At 45.1% G+C, this 23204-nt stretch overlaps 1 protein-coding gene across 1 annotated transcript in view; it reads left to right on the top strand.

Moving 5' to 3' along the window:
* Cnpy1 (canopy FGF signaling regulator 1) overlaps positions 1–14860 on the top strand; it is a 35338-nt gene extending 20478 nt beyond the window's left edge. The window contains exons 2-4 of the mRNA XM_050119941.1: positions 8985–9188; positions 10882–10978; positions 14823–14860. Coding sequence (XP_049975898.1) covers positions 8985–9188; positions 10882–10978; positions 14823–14860 — 339 coding nt within the window. The remainder of the gene's footprint in view (positions 1–8984; positions 9189–10881; positions 10979–14822) is intronic.
* The last annotated feature ends 8344 nt before the right edge of the window (positions 14861–23204 follow it).

Raw genomic sequence — 23204 nt, 5'->3', positions numbered from 1 at the left:
ACTGCTGTGCCTGAGAGCCTCACGGAAAGCCGATGCTGGTCCCAGGACACGCTTGGGAACCGATGATTGACACCCATCCCAGAAACTCTCATACCCTGAGAAGCTGGAGAGGAAGGGAGAAGACACTCCCAGTGAGAGCTTTGGGGCACAGAGGGTGGCTGTGTGCTCACTAGAGCTCACCCACAGCTGTTCTTGTCAGGATGCAGGGCATGGCATCCTCTCCCTACCACTTGTCTGTGAAGAGCACAGAGGCCCCCTACTCTCCTGAAATTCGTGTCCCTAAAGTGTGCAAATTCTAAGGCAGTCTGTGCCATCAGCAGAGACTGTCAAGACTCTGCCTTTGTTAGTGTGCTTGGCTAGTCGAATGTTTCATCAGATACACAAAATGGTGTTGCTATGGCCCCATTGACAGAGAGAATTCTGGTAGACCAAAGGTCCCTGGCAGCCTTATCCACAGTTGGGTAAGTATAGTCTGACTAGATTCTTGTATTTAGGCCAGTCCCAAACCCAACCCCCACCCCAATCAGGCTACACCAAGGATTTCAGAGCTTCATAGGGCAAGTAACGCCTTCCTGGGATTTGGCCTGGATAGCTAGCTACCTCTGCATTTGGGAGTCTCTTCAGCCCACTATCACCTAACCCTTGGGTTTGTTCAATATGCTGGGCCTGGATTATAGTCAGCAAGGTTCCGGGAGCTGGGCCTTCAGGATCCATGTGTGTTAGCTAGGTCCCCGTAACAAAGTCCTAGATAATACCCTAGTCAGCTTTCCTGAAGTGGGAGTTGAGGGTGCAGCAGGGCTAGCCCTCTGTCGTTCCTCTGTTATGGATGCTGTCTTCCCTCTGTGTATTGTGTCTGAATCTCCTCCTCTTCGTCTTGTTTTATTTTTCGAGACTGGGTCTCACTAGGTAGCCTTGGGTAGCCTGGAACTCACTATGTAAATCAGGCTGACCTCGAACTCATAGATAACTGCATGCCTCTGCCTACTGAGTGCCTGAGATTAAAGGTGTGTGCCACCACAACTGGCTCCAATCTCCTCTTCTTGTAAGGAAACATACATACACAGCAGTGAAAGGCCACTCCCAAATATATCCCTTAACCTTGGTTCCCTCCATAAAGATTCTATATATAGATGTGTTGTGTTCTAAGGCCCTGGGGTATGAATTTGGGAGAACACTACCCAGCCTTCACCTAAGCCCCACTCTGTCCTTTAGTGGGGCATGACAAGAAACAGGGGCTGCTGAGGTTGGTTGAGAAACAGAACTCAAGGACACTGGACCATGTCCAGACAACAAGGTGCCGCCACAGTACAGCTGTGCTGTCAGGGCAGAGAGAATTGCCAGGTCATCCTTCTGAGACTCTCCTGAGGCAGACATGGCTGACCACACTGAGGGCCAAGCTGTGGAACTCCCGCACAGCCATGGCTTTGGTAGAGGTCACAGTGGTCTCAATCAGGTCACAGAATTCTAGAAGAGCCTTCACACCTGAGGTCTGGGGTAAATGTTAACCTTAGTTTCCTCATTTTTATGCTTTTAATCTTTTGGATTTTTGAAAAGGAATAAAATGGAAGTGTTACTCCTTATATTAAAAATGTTTTTTAAAGAAAACTATCTCAGCAGGCATGGTACCTAGAACTTGAAATGAAAACACTTGGAAGGCTGAGGCAGCCAGGCTGTACAGGCAAAGTTTAAGAAATAAAGATAGATAGATAGATAGATAGATAGATAGATAGATAGATTCTAGATAGGTGACAGATAGATAGATGATAGATAAATAGATTGATAGATTAGATAGATTATAGATTATAGGTAGATAGATGATAAATTGATAGATGGTAGAGTGATTGATAGATGATAGATAGATATCTCTCTAGACAATAGGTAGATGATAGGTGGTAGATAAATAGATAAATACTTATATATTATATAAGCATATAATATATATAAATAAATGATAGATTAGATGAATAGATAGATTGGTAGATTATTGATTGATAGGTGATAGGTAAATAGATGATAGATAGATAGATAGATAGATAGATACATAGATACATAGATAGATACATAGGAAGGAAGGAAGAAGGAAGGAAGGAAGGAAGGAAGGAAGGAAGGAAGGAAGGAAGGAAGGAAGGAAAGAGAGAACTGATTCTTCATATGACCTTCAGGAATCAGGACACAAAGCTGGCCTTTGCAAAGAGGCTAACTCCACTATACTGTAGAAAGGTCTCGATTCAGCCCAATCTGAGCCCTCTTCTATGTCTGCTTTCTGCTTTTACTTATGAAGATAGTCTGCGAGAGGCAGGATTAGTCTGTGGGTGGCCTAGGGAAGTTGCTCAGTCTTCCTACCCAGATTCCTATCGTGTGAAGGGGATCAGGGCTCATGCTAGTGACGTGAATGCCCAGAAGCCCTGCTGTCCCTGGGTCCCTTGCACAGGAACATAACAAAAAGGAGTGTAAAAAGGTCCTGTTCCAACTTCTGGTGTCCTCAGGCTCAGCTGGAGGCTGGGAATTAGCCACTCATTCACAGAACACAGGCTTGTTCTTAGTTATGAAAGGGCCCTGTGAACTGAGGGCTTGAGGCCAGGACGGTGGTGTGGAGGCCAGGTGGTCAGGGACTCTCCTGAGTGTGAGGGAGACTTCAGCATCTGCTGCAAGCATTCTGCCTGCAGTTGTCACTAGCCCCACCCAAGAGCCAGCCTCACAGTGCCCTCAGATTTATTGTCAGCTAAGAAGCCAGCTGGTGCTCTCTGCATAATTTGTGCGTGTGAGTGTGTGTGTGTTCAAATGTGTTGGATGTGTGTGAGCACATGCATATGTGTGTGTTGCATACCTACATGTGTGTGAGGCATATCTATGGATATGTGCATAGATGTGTATATGCTTTCCCTATGTGGAGGTGACACATTTTAATTCATCACTCAAGTCCCAGACCTTCTTCATCTTAGACTTCCCAGTCTTCACCAGGCAATCTCATCACTTCCTTGCCATGTGCTCATGGCAGGCAAAGACAAAGTTGAATGATACTATAATAGAATCCCAGTTGTACCTCTGCCCATTGTCTGCATTGGATCACATTTGGCAGAGCTGTGTTAGCAGACAGCTGGGCAACCACAGAGAAATTTGCAGGAACAAAATACTGAAAGACAAGTTTTGGTTGAAAGGTGCAAAATATTCCTTTACATTATGTGAATATATGTCACCGTAATTGGGTTAATAAAGAAGCTGACTGGCTAAGAGCTGGACAGATAAAGGTGAGGTGGGACTTACAGACAAAAAGAGAACACAAAGAAGAGGAGTCGTCTGAGAATAGCAAGGACACTAAGAGAGAAGGAGATGAACTTGCCATACTGAGAAAAGGTACCAAGCCAGGTAGCAGAATGTAGATAAAAAATATGGATTAGTCTAAAATATAAGAGTTAGCTAGTAACAAGCCTGAGCTATTGGTCAAGCATTTATAATTAATAATAAGTCTCAGTGTGGTTATTTGGGAGTGGCTGTCAGGACACAGAAACACTCTGCCTACAGGAAGACATCTGTAAGTCAAGGAGGCAGCAACAGTGCTTAGGCAATCTCTGGCAGCCACACCATAGATGTGGCCACACTATCACCAGCTGATGTCCACTGGGAATATATTCTAGTTAATTCAGAGTTGTTGATGGGGGCTGTTCCTTCAGTCCCGTCTGTTCAGACTCAAAAAAATCACACAGAAACTATATTATTTGCAATACTGTTTGGCCAATCACTTAAGCGTATTACTAGCTAGCGCTTATATCTTAAATTAACCATTTCTATTAATCTGTGTATCGCCACATGGCTGTGGCTTACTGGGTAAAGTTCTATCCGGCATCTCTGTCTGTCTCCAGTAGGGCTACATGGCTTCTCGTTCACTCCACTTACTCTCTCTATCCTCTATCTACTTGGAACTCCTGCCTTACCCTATTCTGCTAAGCCACTGGCCGAAACAGCTTTATTCATTAGCCAATAAAAGCAACACATAGACAGAGGACTTCCCACACCACAGAATCATGGAGAGTCTTTAAGAAGATCTGTATTTGGAATTGGAGAGATGGCTCAGCAGTCAAGAGCACTTGACTGTTTATTTTCCAGGACTCATATAGCAGCTCATAATTTTGCCCTCTGTGGCCACACATGTGGTACACAGGCATGCATATACCTATACACATAAAATAAAGCAATAATATATTTTTTAAAAGTCTGTATTTGACAAATGTGTTTGTCTACATTGTAGATAGGGCCTAGTAATTTTTGGTAAATGAATAAAAATATTATTTCTATTTAAATTTTGATCTTTTGAGACAGAGCACTGTAGTCCAGGCTACCCAGAAACTTACAGTGTAGCCCAGGCTGGTCTCCAGCTTTCCTCAGCCTTAAATAAACTGAGTCTTGTTCTACTCTGGTCTGCAACTGCCCCGGTGGGCGCTCTGATCAGGAGCTTTTGAAGCAGCAGACTCTCCATACTGCACTAAGTGCAGGACAAAGCGAGGCACATAGAGACACTGTGCCTGAGCCTTTGCTCACAGGACTTCACAGAGGTTGGAAATTGGCCATATTTTGTATGGGCAGCTATGTTTTTCATTTTACCTGCATTCAAAACTTAATAGGTTTTAAAAAAATCTATTTTTTAAAGCAGAGTATTTTTTTAAAAAAATGATAAACCTAATAGTGGCAACAATTTAATATTTCATAATGAAAGAAAGATGCTTATTTTTTAACTTAAGAAATTGAGTTAGATGACCCCTCCCCCACCCCGTGATCATTAATGCTGACCGCCGTAGGTTCTTTTCTATTCTCTTCTCTCATTGTCAGTTGAAGATAACTCCAGAGTAAAAAAAAATGTGCCTGAAGTCTGGAGGGGAGGTTCCTCTAAATCACAGGGTTCTCATTTTGCTACTAATTTTCAACTCCTTGAAAATATATGTTACTAATCCATAACCCTCATACTCTAATGATAAGGACAGAAAACACTTGCAAAAATAGCCTTTCAAATCAGAATGGCTTGTTTCCATCATTCAGTTGGCAAGAAATGGTTTTTTCAAAAGCAAGGATCCTGTAGCAGTTGCTCACAGGCCCACCTGTCCAGTCAGGGAGTTTGAGGAATCTTGAAGCACCAGTGCTGAGCATTGTGTGGTGCTCCAGTTACTCTTCAAATTTAGACTACCAGAAAAAAAAAGCTCTCTTATCAGTTGGGTTTGGATATGACACCCCCCCCATATATCTACAGATAAAATTTCCAGATATATATATATATATGTTTATATAACACACATAGATACATATATATAGCTGGAAATGCATCAGCATTTATTATTTCTCATCAAAATGAATTCCTTCAGATTTGTAATCATATTGTCTAATGAAACCAAACAGTCGACCAATTTACATATTATAGAAGGCATGTCATACAACAAACTCATAGCAGTCAATTAACATAAAAGCTAATTGTGTGTCTCATCAGCCCACAAGAGTTCCTGAATCCAAGCCTAAGGTGAGCAGCTGTAACTTTTTGTGGCTAAATATTGACTTTAAGCTAATATCTCTGGTGGTTCCATTCTTTACGGATGGAAAGTTAGCAGTTAAACTGGATCCAATGTTTGCTACAAAGCCCTTATAATTGCTACATTAACCAACCCTTGAGAAAGGAAAACCTTTGCAACAATAAGAAATGATCAGCCACTAAGCAGGTTAAGTGCCAGCTTCACATCTGCAGGAAAACTACAAAACAGTCATGAAGATGAATGAAGCTTATTGGCGACTGTCAGGCTGTGATGGCAGAGAGGGGACGCATCACTACTAGCGTCTCCACGTCCATTGTGCTGTGACATAATTGTATTCCTGCCTGGTTGTGATAGCTATCAAGCAAGAAATTTGCTACAAGATTAACAGAGACACAGTAATGAAAAAACATGGAGCATGCTGTAATTGGCCGCTATTAAAGTGTAGTCATGGAAGTCTGCAGCCAACTCCCTCGCTGCAGACTCCTGGAGAAACCAAGCCAGAACTTTGCTTCCGTTTCAAAGTTGTGGTCTGGCACCTCCTACGCCCCTTCCCCGGCTCACTTCACAGGCCAGTGGTTAGGAGAAGCCTAAGGTGGTGGGGTGGTGTCTGGACAGTGCGTGTGCCACAGGGGATGTAGAGGTGAAACTGGGAGGTGCTGGGTTTACTTTCAGGTTCCCCAGGATAGTGAGGACACGGTATTGGATCATTTTTACATTTCTAACATTCTATGGGAGTCGCCATAAATCAGCGAGAAAACTGTTGGAGAAGCCTGAGCCGGTTCTCTACTGACACAGCGGTGGTGACAAGGGCCCTTTCCATTCATATTTTAATGAGGCTAGTATCTCTGAGACAGTCCTTGCTTGGCGGAGGCGAGGTTCCTGGAAGATCACAAAGGGAGTCGCTTTATTGACAAGTTCCATTCAAAACCCTCACTGTGTACAAAGAAAGACTTGGTTCTTACTCCACTTGTCTCAGTACTAATGCATTCTTAGAATCGGAACAAATTTTTTTGGGGGGGGTCAATTATTCTATGTACAGTCTTTAAATTTACTAAAGGTAGTGGTTCATTTGAGTGAAATCATATTAGTGTAGATTTTAATGCATGTATAAAGAACTGTGATGAGAAACATCTTTTAAAAATATTTTTCCAATATCCGGTGCTCGGGGATTTTAAGATCAAAATTTGAAGACTCTTCCCTAAAATGATCTCAGCACCTTCATGTTGGGAAGGCTCCCTTCTCTTTTCCGGAGGAGCTTATAATGTCCTGTAAGACTTCAGCCAGCAACTGCGCCTGGTTTTAAAGACTCCTGCAAAGGACTAGCTAGCTAAGGCTATTCAAAACCTGTCAATCTTCAGACTTTAAAAAAAAATCTGTAGAAATGCTCGCGCGCGCGCACACACACACACACACACACACACACACACCAACCTATTCGTGTTAAAGCAGGGCATCCAAAGGTTTAAGGTTGTACTTTAAAAACAACTCACAGTTATGGACACTGTGAAGGACTTTTTACAAAAAGTGCAACCCAGAAAAATTTTGTCCCAAAGTTCTCAAAAGTAACGTGTAGGAGGCTTCCATGACTTTGCTCCAGACTTTCAAGGCCCAGCAATCTTCTGCACACAGCTCAGAGTATTAGGTCAATTTGAAATGGGAAGAAAAACAAAACAGTTTCTAGGGAAGCGACTAGAAACGTTAGTGTGTGAGGACCGTCTTGGCCTGGTAACAGGACTGGGTTTCCCAGGGTCCTCTTCCCCATCCTGGGCCCTCCCCCAAAGCCCTGCCCCACCCCCATGCATAGAGTCCTGTTTCTTTTCTGATGGGGTAGGGAAGCAGAGTGAATTTCCCGATTGCTTTTAGGGTTTTTGTTTGTTTTGTTTTTTATAAACGATACCACCCTTCGCTGTGACTTAAAATCTTTTCTTGTGGACAACTAGAAACTGCCATCTACATGTGTCCGTTAAGGAAAGACGCTCAACACACTGGCACCACTGAAAACGCCGGCCAGACTTTGTGTTAAAGGCCCGCCTTGAGTCATTAACGTAAGATTCCATTTTGCGGATCTCTTGCCTTTCCCTGTGCCCCACTCCCACGCCAAGTTTACCGAACTGTCCATGAGCTACTCGATTTTCAGTTGAGTCAGTAAACCTGTGAATTTCTCTTTTGCAACTGACCAAGTTTGAAAAACTAAAATAAAATACCAGTTGTGATTGAAAGTGCCCTTGTAGAATTTTCGTTTTCTCAATATATTTGTATATATTTTGGTGAATTTGAAGAATTTGACATCGGCTGCGGAGTGTTCTCATTTTAGTTCGCAGACGTATTTAATTAATTGCTTTTGCAAAGTCAGGGCTTTGAGAGTTCCTGACGGCCTGAGGTTCACCTGGGCCGCAGCAGGCGCGGGGCGAAGAACGGGCGCGGTCCTGGCGCGCCGTTTTTGCGCTCTGCGTAAGCGCACTCCCAGGGTCGGTTTCTGGTGGGCGCTGGGGGCAGCGGCGACCTGGGGGTGTTCCTCACGAGCCAGGCCGTCCGCGCTTTCATGTTAATTGCAGATCGGCTTTGCGGCCAGATGGCGGGGAAGCACCGGGACCCTTTGTGCGCCCTGAGCGCGCCTGTGAATGTCGCGCAGTCGTTGGCACCGGAAGGGTTCACACTGCGTGTGAAAAGGGACAAAGGGGGCTGGATATATCAACACTGCAGAAACCGAGTTCATTTGTCATGCAGCCCCTTTCAGCGCGGTTGTCATGCAAACTTCCTTCTTTGATCAGCAGAGGGTGGAGAGGGAGAAAGCGCGCAAAGCCGCGGGCCCGGCCGGGCGCCCTTGGCGGCTCTACGCCCCTTCCGGAAGGAGCCGCGGGGACCAGGCCTCCTGCACCTTGACCCGTCTAGACGCCGCACGAGGTTTTGTCTCGGTTTCCAAGGGCGCGGGGTGCTCTTTGACCCGCGCCCCGGGCGGAGGTGGTGGCACGGAGCCCGGCGCGCCCCGGCAGGTCCGGGAGGGAGAGGGGCGCCCGGGACGCGCGCCAGCTGTTCCCAGAGCAAGCTCGGGCCTATGAGAAGCGCCCAGGGTCCCGCTACCTACGATCACCTCGATCACCTCGGCATAGACCCGGCACAGTGGCCGCAAGATTCCCGGAAGGCAAGGGGGGGCAGCGCGACGTGGGATGGGCAGAAGTGTGGCTTCCCCACAGAACTGATGCGCTATCGACGCCCCCATCTCCTCCCATTTTCTGTGCTTCAGCCTCTACTCAACTTTTTAAAATGACATCTATACGTACAGTTTCTAGACTGTTCAGTTTCTTACTGTCCACTGACAAGCATATTGTTTTTCTCGCTAGAATTTAAGCTCTCTTAAAGCTACATAAAGAACGGTGCAGCTGCTTTCCATTGGGAAGCCGACCTTCCACGCATTCGCTGGACTCGCGAGTGCGTAGGCAAGTGTCCTGGCTGGTTCTGTTCTTCTTGTAGGTTCCCCTGGCCCAGTCCGAGGCGTTCCTCGTCGACCTTTTGGATAAAGTGTGTATGCGAATGAACGATTACCAGCTGGAGGACGACCCAGTGACCAAGCAGAAGTATTTCAGGAGATACGCTCCGAGAAAGGGAGACAAAATATACAAAGAATATAAAAAGTTCTTCTTTTATTCTGATGCCTTCAAACCTTTGAAATTCGCGGTAAGCACCCTCCTAACAGTCTGTTGGGGTCTCCTTTTTCTTCCTGGGGCTACTCTTGAGCTGTTGATGAGCAGTGGACATTCAGGTACATTGACATGCCCCAGTGTCCTATGCTGGCCCACTGCTTAAGTCTTCACTGAAAGCTTAGGGATCTGGCTTGGGAGGCATCTCAGGGATCGTGGCAGCCTTCCGTGATCAGTGGGGAGACTGACAGGGGTTTTATGGACGGTGCCCTGTGTCCCCTGTCTGGTACCATTTGCACATTGTTTATCAGGACATTCTGCTGGTGTGGGGTGACCTCATCCTGTCTTGTTTTGAAGGAACTGTGTCTCAGACTTTCACCTAAGGAAGGGCAGAGGTTGTGGTTTCTAGGCTGAAATCCGAATGGAGGCCAAGAGTCCTTTTCAAGTATTTATAGCTCAGTGTTGGAGTGGTAGCCCCCAAGATCCTCTCCTCTATCCCCCACAGGCTTCTCAAGGAGAATGTTTTCCTCCAGTTAATTCCAGTTTTGTTGCTCAGGCTGGGCTACACCAAGCCTTAGGGTTAAGAGCACAATCCCACATTTCCTTCAGCATAAAGTTGATTTTACAAAAACGTTGGCCTCTGGCTTAGTAGGGTGTGCCTGGCAAAATAAGTTGCAATGCATTTCCCCTTAATGCTGTTGAATCACACAGTGATGGGCAGGACTGTCTTTTTAAAATTGCATTAAGTTCACACAGTGGCCAAAATGTCAGGCATGCTGCAACCCCAACATGGGGCTGTAGCTGACATTTGGAGGTTTCATTTTAATTAAAAAGTGAGGGCAATAATTCAAAGCTAAAAGCCCCATGGAACCTGGATGGCGATGGGAGTGTGTTTGTCTTTCACAGGTTTTAAATAAACACATTATAGTGGAATTTAAATATTTTTGAATGCCATTTAAAATTCTTCGTATCTTGCTTAATGAACTCAGAGATGGTTTGCAAGTCTCCAGTGGATGGCCATCAGTAACCCACAGTTCCAAAAAAGGCCGCCTGATAGTTCTTGATGGGAGAGACACACTCCAGGCAGAATTTAACACTTTCAGACCCCACGGCAAATTTGTGCTTCCTCCTGCCTGAAGTGTGAACTTGTTTTGTTTTTATTTTTATTTGCTTTGGAAAGCAAATGCACGACTGAGCAGTCCTAAGGGGCTGCGGAGAAGCCTCCCCAGTGATGGGAGGTGCAACTGTTATGATGGCTGAGGAGCCTCAGTTATCTCAAATTTCCAAACCACAAAGTGAGTTATTCTGTTAAATTGTAAGGAAGCTGATCCATCCATTTCCAGGAAATGTGGTCTTTAAAATGTTGAAGGAAATAGGAGAGGAAAGCTTTCGGTTCCTTCCTGTGTACTGCTCTCCAGACTTCAGGAATAGAAACAAACAGCCAGCCATTTTCTTTCCTTCTTCCTGTTTTCTTCTCCTCTTCCTCCTCCTCTGAGGTTTTCCAACAGAGTAATCATTTAGTTAAGTCTCAGGAAAATGATACAATTAGCATTCCTAGAGGAAGGTTACTCCTGTGCAATGATGTATCAAACCAAAGGGGCCGAGGAAAATGAACTTCCTTGGTTACATGCTTTCCTGTGTTCCACTACTAAAAGGTCGCTAAGTCTGTGCTAATCAGGGGCCCTGCCCATGTGCCGCTGCTCACACGTGTTGCTATTGTGTTTCTGCAGTGCGAAGCCATCATTGAAAAGTATGAGGATGAGATTTTCGCACTTATCGCCCAGGAGGCACACCATCTAGCTGACATGCTGTGCAGTGAAAAATCAGGTACTGTGTCTGATGTAACACGTGCTCCCAGCCTCACTCTCCCTCTCTCTGCTCATCTGCAGCCTAGCCAGACTGCCTCCCTGCCGGCCGGGCTCAGCTCCGACTCACTCAGCTTCTGGGAACAGGACCCCTGTGCCAGAAAGCAGAGCTGCTAAAACCCAGGCTGGAGTCCCTTCTCTGGCTTTTTTGTTGTTGTTGTTTTGTTTTCTTTTGCTTTGTTTTGTTTTGTTTTGTTTTTTAAGAATTCAGACTCAACTTTAGTTGTTAAGACACCCACTATTTTTCAGAGCTGGGTGACCCCAAAGCCCATGGCTTTAATTTTAAAGTCCTAGATGTTAGATTTTTCTTTCCTGGCCCAGGAAGGGATGTGCTTTTAATAGCTTAAGTATTTGTTCTAACAACAGAAGGTGAGATTTTTATTTTGAAAGAAAAAGCATGAAAGGTTTTGCTTGTTTGATTTGAGGGTAATATTGAATATTTTTTCCAGGTTCTTTCACCTAAGTATCTATACCTAAAGTGTTTTTTTCCTGTCTCGACATGTTTAAATAATACTTGCTTCATATTTTAGACACTTGTATGCCTACTTAGAAGCTAAGAAAAAAATGAACAGAACGTTATCTACTGTATACCAAGGTGAAGCCTGTGATGGCCAGCCCCCCCCCCCCCCCCCCCCCCCCCCCCCCCCCCCCCCCCCCCCCCCCCCCCCNCCCCCCGGTCTGCTCGAGCACACCTCTGCCCTCATTCTGGCATGCTGGGACAGAGATGAGAACAGTGTAATCTGTTGAACAGGGCTTCTTGGCTGTCCTGGGCAGAAAAGGAGTGAGTTTATATGAAGACAATGGTTTGACCCACGGGAGTGCCCTGGAAGCCATGCAAAAGCTGCAGGTCGAATTCGGCAGATATTCACAGATGTGGTGCTCAAGTCCTTAAAGGAATATTACTGTGTGCTTATAGCTCTATGTTGATGTCATTAAAAGTTTCTAGATAAGAGGGCCACATACCTTACACTAACGAGACAATTTGTTTTCTCACTTTGAGCAGACAATAAGGTTGCTTTCTATCTAAAAGTCCATTTTTGTGGGAGCTTGTAGAAAAATGCAGTAAATAACATCGAGAGGATTGTTTGATAGCCTGAGATGTTTCATATTGTTATATAATGATGGAATTGTGACATTCACACAAGTTCAAAGCCATACTTCCCAAAGAAAGGTTTTCAGTCATTTTGGTTGTGTTAAGTGCATATTATCTAGTAGTACACATACGATGAGCAGGGTTTGAAATCTGTTTGCTAGTTTTCCCTATAAATACCTGAAACAGCCCATGTCGCCTATGATAGACACCAGAGATGACTACATGAACACAGAGGCATTCCAGAAAGACCTGAGGGGTGTCAGCCACTGTCTCTGGGAGTCACTGCCCTGAATTAAGATTCTAGGGAGGGAAGACTGCTCCCAGGTCCAGTGATCTGACTCAGGTTCAGAAATGTTAGCACCCCCTCTTCATTTTCTGTATAGGCGTAATTGGAAATAGAAATGAAAATATAAGCGTGGAGGATAAACCTAAGAGGGACATGTAGGGCTGCTAATGTAGCCGCGAACACCAGACATTTGGTCGCTTTTCAGCTCCTTCCTGCCAGCAGCTGGGTGTGCAGAGCCGAAGGCCGCTGCGGTGCTTGGGCAGCATGGTGGATAGAGTTCTTTCTGGCTGGGCTTCTTCACGAAGCTTGTGATGGATACAGCAGCTTATACCTAAGCCAAAAACTGGGGCAACTTCAGAGACTGAGCATTTTTGGCCCTACTGAAGCAGGCTAACACCGTGAAAGCAAGGTAAACTGTTCTTTCAGACTGACATAAATTATTGCCGGAAGAAGTCAAAACAACATCCAATGATACAGAGGCCAAGCTGCCAGCCCAATCTCTTGTTCTAGAGGCATCTCTTCTCTAAATAATTATTTGTCTCCCTAAAAGCAATAGGTGAGTGTTTCCCCCGTTCTCAAGATAGCATCTTGTATGGAGTGTATACTCATGGAGTAGTTATTAGCTAGTGTACAATTGCCTGACCTCCAACATACAAATAGGGAGTATGTTACACACACACACACACTCACACACCTCACCACACAGCAGGGCTAACCTGGGCTACGTGGACTCTGTCTCAAGTAAAACAAATTAGCAGATAAATCCCAGTGAACACAAACGTAACAAAGGAGCGCTGTGATTTACCACACGGGGTGGCTTCAGAGTCCCGCGGCATGAAAGGTGACATTCCCGTCACAGAAAAACTCACTCCTGGTGTCTTAAAGTGTCATCTACAGCTTTCTACCAGTGCAGGGGACCAGCTATATTTCAGAGATTCGGTGTGCCCTGTGTTAGACAACTGCTTTGCTGTGGCCTCATCTCAGCAGTGTGAACCGGGTCTCAGGGCTGTGTTCTGTATGTAAGTGTGTATAGGGGGTGGGGAGCACACCACATGGAAGACGCCATCCCGAGAACTAAGAAACACTCATCTATTGCTCACAGGACGATAAATAATTATTTAGAAAATAGAAGTTCCTAGGGCTCGAGATTTGCTGGAAGCTTACTTTCCATACCTAACATACACACTGACCATATGAGTTTTACTCTTTCCTGCTTTGTCTAGATTGCCTGCCTTTCTCTGGAGCAGAGCAGATGAGGACACAGTCTAACTCTTCAATGTGTCAAGGCTCAGTCATTTGCCCTCACGTGCAGGCACACAGGGGGGATGATGAGAAGGCCTGTCTCTGTCACAGGGTGGCCGGTTTTGAATTATGAAGTACCACAGCCGTGAGAGCCTCATAAGTGCTGGTGTTACCTACTGGGTGGGGAAGAGCTCAGTGAGGGAGGGCGCTGCTCGGCTCTGTGGGTGCCGCTGAGTTGTCACGCACTGGGTAGAAGAAAGGTCAGCAAGCACACTCTGCTCTTGGTGTAAGACGGAGGAGCCAGGCTTAGGCCTCGCGTCTCTTTTTTTCATAGACAAAAGGAAAAAGAAAAAGAAGTAACTTCCCTATGTTTTCCAATGGCATCTTCTTGTGGCCTAAAACACCTGCCTCTCCTGAGGATCATTTTGATATCTTGACTGAAACCATGATATGATATAGAACGTGACTCAAACTACAACTGTGTCCATACAAGGTAGAGGACACAAGGCTGTGGATTGAACGTGCATGGCTTCCCTGCTGTCCTGGAGACGGAAGGGTCTAAATGGAAACCTAAGTGTGTTCTGTATTAATCACTCTGTGCTGATATCCAACCACGGCACTTAGAAACATCTTAGCCACTGTGTAATAGAGCAAGGATCTAGAAATAGCCAACATTTAAGTGGATGAATATCCTTAATTTTATATGACTTCTCAACCTGGGAGGGAAAACTTAGATTCTAACCTCACATAAAAAATCATTACTCTCAAAGGCTAGCATATTGCAAATAAGTCACATAGCTAAAGCAGTGTGAATCAAAATAATTAGTGCCTCCTAAGGTCTCTGCCAGCATCTTACTCATTCTCACTGTGAAACACCCTGCTTGAATCTCCCTACAATACTCCCGCACCTGTGGGGGACCGCAAGATATGTTTGGTCCTGAACACCAGAAGATGAGATGAGAGCAGTTGCGTTGGCCTGTGAATCTTTCTAGAAGCTGGGCTCAGGATCCAGTGGGGGGTTAGATATGTGCTCCTTTCTACTTTTCCGTGTACTTACATTTATTATTTTTTAACAAGGAAAACTTTAAAATGTACTGCCACCGGTGTGGGCCTTCTGTAGAGGAAAAAAAAACGACTCAGTGACCTGGGATTTACTCATTAGTGACTCTCTTATGCGTTTTCCAGATCTGTGTGGCACTCCAACCAATGATCCTGAACCCTAGGAGTGAGGAGTGGAATCACCGCCCCGAAGGTCACTGTGCGCCTAACGTCGTGTGACTGCCGTGATAAGGGGTTTCATCTCATGTCTGCTGTACTTGTCTCATGCGTGATATTGGTTTGAAAATCTCTGACTTGGCATCATGACAAACCCCAAGTCATCTCTTAGGTGGAAAGGATTTTATAAACTAAACACCCCTCTGCATATCTGGACGGAAGCTGGGTCGGCAATAGAGCATTACATTTAGCTGTGGGGAAAAAAGGTGAAGCCATTTCTTAGAGTCAGTAGGGATTTAAGAGTGGGTATGAGTGTTTCATAGCAAATGTGTCTGACATGTCCTTATACGGTTTGCTTGTCTGGAAAGAACTTGGTATGATTTCTCAAATATTTGTTCGACTACAAATTCAAGGCATCCACTTGCAACTAATGCCATGGGTTGGTTATTCTGGAAGGTTCTGTATGGTACTTGTAAATTCACTCCTCTCAATCGGAAATGGATCTTACAGATCTGGACACTCTTAAATTTTAGAACTTTATCCCTAAGATTCAGTAGAATGAGCTGGGCGGTGGTGGCACATGCCTTTAAATCTCAGCACCTGGGAGGCAGAGGCAGGCAGATCTCAGTGACTTTGAGGCCGGCCTGGTCTACAAAGTGAGTTCCAAGACATCCAGGGCTACACAGAGAACCTGTCTCAAAAAAAATTGGTTAATTCATTAAAAATAAATTAAAAGATTTAGGTGAACAGCAAAGGAGCGGGAATGGCTGGTGCCATGGTGACTGGCATCATGCCGTCTTTCCTGGTTACACTGTATGTTCAGATGATTCCCAAGGCTAACACGTAGAGGGTTTCAAAAGATACAGCGCTGAGGTTTTTGTTTGTTTGTTTTTTGTCTTGCTTGACTCTCTCTTGGTTTGTTTTTCCCTCACCAATCATAGTGTAGAGATTTTCCTACCTCCTGATTTCTCACTCCCCTATGGGACTTTTCTTTATGTATTTATTTTTGGACGGGGAAGGAAATTCACCTTTACCACAGTGTAACGAAATGTAGTAACAGTTACTGCTGCGTGTTCTCATTGTCTCTGCTAAATTTGCATTCAGTGGAATTGAACTTTAATTATTCAGCATGTGAGCATACAGGTTACACCTGTTTAATTAATGAAATTTTCATCGTCAGTGAGACTTGTGTGGGTAACAGGCAAATTTTGTACTGGAAGATCTAAAATGGTTGTTTATAAAACCATCCAGAAATCATACAATTCAGGTCATTCTCTGGGCTCCTCGGCCAGAATAATCCTTACCTTTGCAAAAATTTACCAAAATGAAGGAAAGAGATTTCTAATTTTTTTCATTCTGCCTAGTATTAGTCAGTCTTAATGTAACTTGTTTATCTTGGAATCTGAGAAAGTGTGCTTTTGCAATGTGTCTGTGGCTAGTGTGTTATAGGCCCTCTGCAACTGTGAGATTCTGTGCTCCACACTATAACCCTGAGATTCTGTGCTGTACACTGTAACCCTGAGATTCTGTGTTCCACACCGTAACCCCGAGATTCTGTGCTCCACACTGTAACCCTGAGATTCTCTGCTCCACACTGTAACCCCGAGATTCTGTGCTGCACACTGTAACTCCGAGATTCTGTGTCCACACTGTAGCCCCGAGATTCTGTGTCCACACTGTAACCCTGAGATTCTGTGTCCATACTGTAGCCCTGAGATTCTGTGTCCACATTGTAACCCCGAGATTCTGTGCTGCACACTGTAACCCTGAGATTCTGTATCCACACTGTAACCCTGAGATTCTGTGTCTACACTGTAACCCTGAGATTCTGTGCTGCACACTGTAACCCTGAGATTCTGTGTCCACACTGTAACCCTGAGATTTTGTGTCCACACTGTAGCCCTGAGATTCTGGGTCCACACTGTAACCCTGAGATTCTGTGTCCACACTGTAACCCTGAGATTTTGTGTCCACACTGTAGCCCTGAGATTCTGTGTCCACACTGTAACCCTGAGATTCTGTGTCCACACTGTAACCCTGAGATTTTGTGTCCACACTGTAGCCCTGAGATTCTGTGTCCACACTGTAACCCTGAGATTCTGTGTCCACACTGTAACCCTGAGATTTTGTGTCCACACTGTAGCCCTGAGATTCTGTGTCCACACTGTAACCCTGAGATTCTGTGTCCACACTGTAACCCTGAGATTTTGTGTCCACACTGTAGCCCTGAGATTCTGTGTCCACACTGTAACCCTGAGATTCTGTGTCCACACTGTAACCCTGAGATTTTGTGTCCACACTGTAGCCCTGAGATTCTGTGTCCACACTGTAACCCTGAGATTCTGTGTCTACACTGTAACCCTGAGATTCTGTGTCCACACTGTAACCCTGAGATTTTGTGTCCACACTGTAGCCCTGAGATTCTGTGTCCACACTGTAACCCTGAGATTCTGTGTCCACACTGTAACCCTGAGATTTTGTGTCCACACTGTAACCCTGAGATTCTGTGCTCCAGACAGACAAGGAAGAGAAGATACAAGGACAGGTAATGATGCTACTGCCCAGCAGGGAAGAAAATGTTATTTAAAGCATAGCCTGAGCTATAGTGGGAGATGCCACAAAGGAGGGGGGATGGTCTTTGTCCCTGTATCTTATTTCTGTAACCTGAAAGATTAACTTGGCCTTTGAGATAGGAAGTCTTCTTTAGCATTTTCTTACTTGGGCTTTCTTGGTAAATGTACACTAGAATGCTGTTTTTTAAAATTCGCCTTCATGGGCTCAAGGCTGAGAAGCGACTCTGAGGAGACGCCCCACCTCAGGCTCAGTTTCCTGTGGGGCCTTTATGCAGTCAGACTCTTCACTTCTCAAATTTTCCAAATTTGGATTTCTCACCAAACAGGATCTTGGATCTTACAGTGGTTTTGGTATCTAGTGACTCTTATTTTTTCATAATTCTTTTTTATATCAAGCTTGTTGAGCTCATGTGAATGCCTGTAGCTTACTGAGTTTCTGATTAAACCTCAGTTTGGTTGAGAATTACCCAGAGCCATGGGTCTCTCTGCCTGCTTCTTCTGAGGTGTTGCTTTGCTGGGGAATAATAGTAGGGAAGAGAAACTGTGTTGGCTGTCTACTCCCCTGCCTTTGAAATGATGCCAAATGCAAAATAAGATGCAAGGTCAGTGAGGGCCACTGCCACCACTAAAAACAAGCAAAAACAACAACAAAAAATCCACCCATACTGCATGATGAAAGTATCTTAGAGTTGACAAAAATCAAAATAGATTGAGCTCAAAAAATAAATAATAATAATATTAAAATTCCTAGGAAGAGAGGCAAAAAGAGGAGATCCGGTCCCAAGAGTGTGAATTAAGCATCACTTAAGTCTGGATCCTCAAAACCCACAAACCAAACTGGCCAAGACAAAGTTCGTAGCTTCGCTCTGCAGGTTGCTATTTAATAAAAACAAGCCAAGACTCCTGAACCTGTTTCACAAGAGAGCAAAGAGTCGAAGTGAGCCACAGTCCCAACAGGAAACATCAACACTTAGACAAGTCCTACGATACAGTCAGAGAAGGAGCTCAGTCGTGTTTCTCAGCTGGCATTGTGTTTATTCTTACTTGCATAGTTCTATGCAACAAACAAAGTTTAAACTGTGTATCAGATGAGGTGGGATATTGGGGAAAAGCCTATCTTTGATGCTTGTGTGGTCTGCTTTTAAGTTTGATGCAAACTTGTGAGCTAATTGGAGACTTAGAAATGTTAAAGGCTGGGGCTGAAGAAATGGTTCCGTGGTTAAGGGCCACTGGCTGCTCTTCCAGAGGTCCTGAGTTCGATTCCCAGCAACGACATGGTGGCTCATCATGTGTGTGAAGACAGGTCACTCATATACATAAAATACATATTTAAAAAAGGAAATGTTAAAGGGCAGTCAGCATGTAGCATCATTTGCTACCTGGACACAGTAAAGAAGTAAGTACATTAAATCATTGTAATAACAATATACTTATGAGAACCCAGTGTGTTTTTATTATGACTTCCTGCCTACAATGTAGTTCTCTTTATAAGTTTATTTGCTTTTAGAACAAGGAAAAGGGTAAATAGAAAAAAATCAAATGCAATAAATAAAACCGATCTGCCCAAGAATCACCTAAAAAGAGCTGCAGGGAATGGCATTGTCCCACTGCCAGGGGGGCTGTGGTCAAGCTTTGTCATTGCCTGCCCTGTGGTAAAGATAATAGTGATGGTGTTTGTGTAATATTGGTTGATCTTCCTATTGCTTCTTCATCACCAGCAGGAGGTTTGCCTCACAAGGGAAGTGTATGGAAACAGATTTGGAAATGTCAGTCAGGTTGACTCCGCTCCTGATTCTCTGAGAAAGTCCAGAAGTGAGTAGAAGGACGGGTTGTGGGTAGATACTTGATAGATGGATGGATGATTGGTGGATGGATGGACAGATGGATCGATGGATTAATGGATCTATGAATCGGTGGATGGACAGATGGATAGGCCTGTGAGTAGGTAGGTGGATGGATGGGTCTGTGGGTAGGTAAATGGATGATGGATGGATGGATGGATGGATGGACGGGCGGACGGACAGATGGACGGACGGATGGGTGGAGGTTAGTTAGTAGGTAGGTGCTGGATGGATAAGTAGGTGGGTAGGTAGATGGATGCATGTTTCGGTGGGTGGATAGATAAATAAGTAGAAAAACTAAGATACAAAGTTTAAGAAACACAGGACAGTAAATAAAATTTGGACATGGGAAATGCAGGTGGAGCTTTTTTCTGGAATTTTTTTAACTCCTTACAGAAAGCATAGTATTCCTATGCTTCATGTCTTCAAAATCATTTCTGAAAGAGAAAAGTATTGAAATTACAACAGAAGTGATCCCATCTTACAACAGCAAGAGAGCTGCAAAATGTTTTCAGATACTAGCTTGCTGAAAACCAAAGTGCTGTGCAAGGTAGAATCCTGCAATGTTCCAGGCTCACAGGGCACAGATCTAGAACATTCTGTCCAGTCTGCTGTCTCGTCCTAAAGCAGCACAAAGCTGAAGCCTGACCAGCAATGCCAGTGACTGAGTGGGTGGTCTTTCCCTCCAGTCACTAAGTGGGAAAGATCCAGAACGTGGCGGGTGCACACTCCTTTCCAAAGAGCTGCTGAGGGAGCTGCAGCGTCCCCTAGAGACTGTCTATCTCCCCAGGTTTGAGGAATAAACACCGCATACCTGGGCCCAGTGTCCGCTAATTGAGCGTGGATGGGACTCGGACCCTGTCAGGCCAAAGTGAAAATGTTGGTGCTAACTTCAAACTTCCTGAACACAAGGCTGGCGCCTCAAGCAGCGGAAGGTCCTCCTGACATAGCAGCTTTCCGAATGGGTGGGAATGTTTCCACAGCACATTGTCTGAAATCAGCTCATAATGGGAGACTGTGATCCCAAAGTGACACTGTGGTGACAGATTTCAACCCCCAGTCTGGTGGGAGCCATCTTTCTGGTGGCATCTTCACCAGAAGACACTGGTGAAGCATTTACCGACCCTGGGTTATGGAAGGAAGCACAACTCTAAGAGAGAGACTGGTCCTATTTAACGAAAGGTCTATTAAGATAGGGAACTCTGATACAAATGCAGGTCCTACATAGGGTATCAGATCATTAGAGTAAAAGCAGTTGCTTCAACTGCCGTAAATGAAATCAAAGCCCTGATGAACCAAGAATATCCTGTGTGAATATAAGCATTTTAAAGTGACACTCGCTAATGGTGGGCAAAAAAGATGGCCAGTTAGTTCCATCATTCCCCCGTGGGTGATGGAGCCCTAGCCTAGAAAGCCATACCTGACCCAGGCTAGGGCTGAAGCCATGCCTGATCACAGGCCAGTGGTGCTTCTTTCGTAGCCAACTAGGAGGCTCGAGCTTCTTGTGGGTACCTGCCAGTGGGATGGAAACATCTTTCTTTTTTTATATATATACTTATTTTATTATGTATACAATATTCTGTCTGTGTGTATGCCTGCTGGCCAGAAGAGGGCACCAGACCCCATTACAGATGGTTGTGAGCCACCATGTGGTTGCTGGGAATTGAACTCAGGACCTTTGGAAGAGCAGGCAATGCTCTTAACCTCTGAGCCATCTCTCCAGCCCCCAGAAACATCTTTCTTGAGACGAACAGCACCATGCTGGATGTGGACACCCAGGCTCTCAAGCAGAGACACAGCAGAGCTCAGAGGTGAGGGGCGGGAGTAGGGGACATGGGACTAAATGACAGAATACAGGTTCACGCTGTTTCTCAGTCTTGCTCTTCTTTCTCCCGGTGAGTGAGTCTCACGTCAGGCAGATCTCCACTCCCATTCTTTTCCTATAGTTCCTGTTGATTGATGCCCAGACAAGGTCATTTCCTCCTACAGTCAGGACAGGAAGTCAGGATACCTGGGGATCTGTCACAGCCCTGCCCACAGCACAGTAGAGAGTGAGGTCAGCTCCTTTGCTGTACGGGCCATCTGGATTTTCTCACCGACCTTCAGCCCCCTTTAAGCAGCCTGTGCCCTTGAGCAGGGGCTTTCCTGGACAGTCAATAAGGATCCCAAGGGAACAGTGTGTCTCAGACAAAGCCTTATCTGCGTGATGAGTGATGAGCTGGGGGCTGGGTCCCTTCCCATTACTTTCTCATTGATTTACACTTCGAATGCTCAGCACACAGCTCTGGCGCCTCTCATAGGCTGGACTGCAAATCCAAGCGTCACTCGGCCACATCTAGAGAAAAGTTTCTCTCTAAAATTGTGAGTGTAACCCACCTTGCAGAAGCCAGGGGTGAAGGGGCTTAGCCTCTCAAGTTGGTGGACAGCTCACCTCGGGACCTAGCTAGTCATGATGGCTGGTGGCTGATTGATTCAGAATAACTGCCTCCCATCATCCAGCCCTCCCCACACAGAATTCAGGTGTCTACCATCGAAAATGTAAAATGTACCCTTTGTCCCACAGAGAACTCCTGCGGGGCTGGCTGTCCCATAGGCAGTACTCCTGGTGGCCTATAGGCACTGAGTGGGCTTTGCTTGAATTCCAAACTGAGCACAGGCTCTGTGGATGGGAGGATGAATCCCCTTCTGCCGGCTGGCAATGAAGAGGTTCTTTCATTCCTGATTTAAGTTTGCAGCCTGGTGGTGGAGAGTACACAAGACAGGACAGGACCCGTTGAGCAGCTTGTCTGATGTCCATGTCTGTGTCTGACTCAGGTGACCTCTGGTCATTTTGTCCTCCTTGAGGTCTAGCATAAGAGTGTCCACCATAGTAAGAGGGTTCACAGGACCTGAATTCAGTTCCTAGAACCTACATGGTGACTTGCAACTGTATGAAATTCCAGTTCAGGGAATGTGATGCCCCCTCTGACCACCACACACATAAGGCACATACCTACTTGCAGGCAAAACATTCATACATGTAAAATAAATCTAAATTTTAAAAAGTAATAATAAAATCTTAAACAAATGCAAAAAAAAAGAAAAAAGAAAAAAAACTTAGACTAAGTCCCAGGCGTGATGGTGCATGCTTGTAATCCCAGCACTTGGGAAGTTGAGGCAGGGGCATTTCAAGTATGAGACCAGACAAACAAACAAACAAATAATGGATAGAACCAGACCAAACAAAATGAAAAATTGAAAAGCAGACACTTACCTATTTTTGTTAGAAGTGATATGTCTTTAGAAAATGCAGATTTTGAACAGAAGGAAAAATTTGTGCTAACTCCTACAACCCAGAAGACTGTCCCATCATGTTCTTATAGATGGATGCACACATGTGTGCTCATGTAAATTAGATTTGCCTTTCCCGCCATTCCCTTGGTGTATGTAAATTAATTCCCAGTGCCATCTACAACCAAACTCACCAGCTCTGGCATATTTACTTCATTTGCTTTGGCTGCTTTCAATGTTTTCTTCTTATGAACAATGAAGGGATTAATGTTTTGTACCCAGATTTTTAGCAAGTTCCAGAAACTCCCCTCAAATGACATCACAAAAGAGGAGACGCTGCCTGGAAATGTGTGGCAGGAGAGGTCCTACAGTCCTGTTCGGGATCCTCAATTGTTCTAGAAAGCTCTCAGAAGACCCAGTCTGAGGTCCATCCATGGTGTCATTCTAGTCCTCCAAGTGTACATGGTACCCCTGTTAGTGAAGAGCACCCCTAAAGAGGATAGCTGGACAAATCCTCTCTTGTTTGGAAAACTTTCTGCCCTGGTCCTGCCACAGAGTCCTAAGCCCCCATCACATGGGGCTGAGCACCTACAGGTACTTAGGCTCCCAATGTCACAGAAATAGCTGTGAACATTCAGGTTCTTCCACGGCACTATCCCAGTTCATCC

The sequence above is a fragment of the Alexandromys fortis genome, unplaced genomic scaffold, assembly GCF_014885135.2.
Source record: "Alexandromys fortis isolate MF-2015 unplaced genomic scaffold, M_Fortis_MF-2015_v1.1 scaffold_177, whole genome shotgun sequence".
Classification (NCBI taxonomy): Eukaryota; Metazoa; Chordata; class Mammalia; order Rodentia; family Cricetidae; genus Alexandromys; species Alexandromys fortis.
Note: the sequence above shows the minus strand (reverse complement) of the source record. Positions and strands in the feature narration are given on the sequence as shown.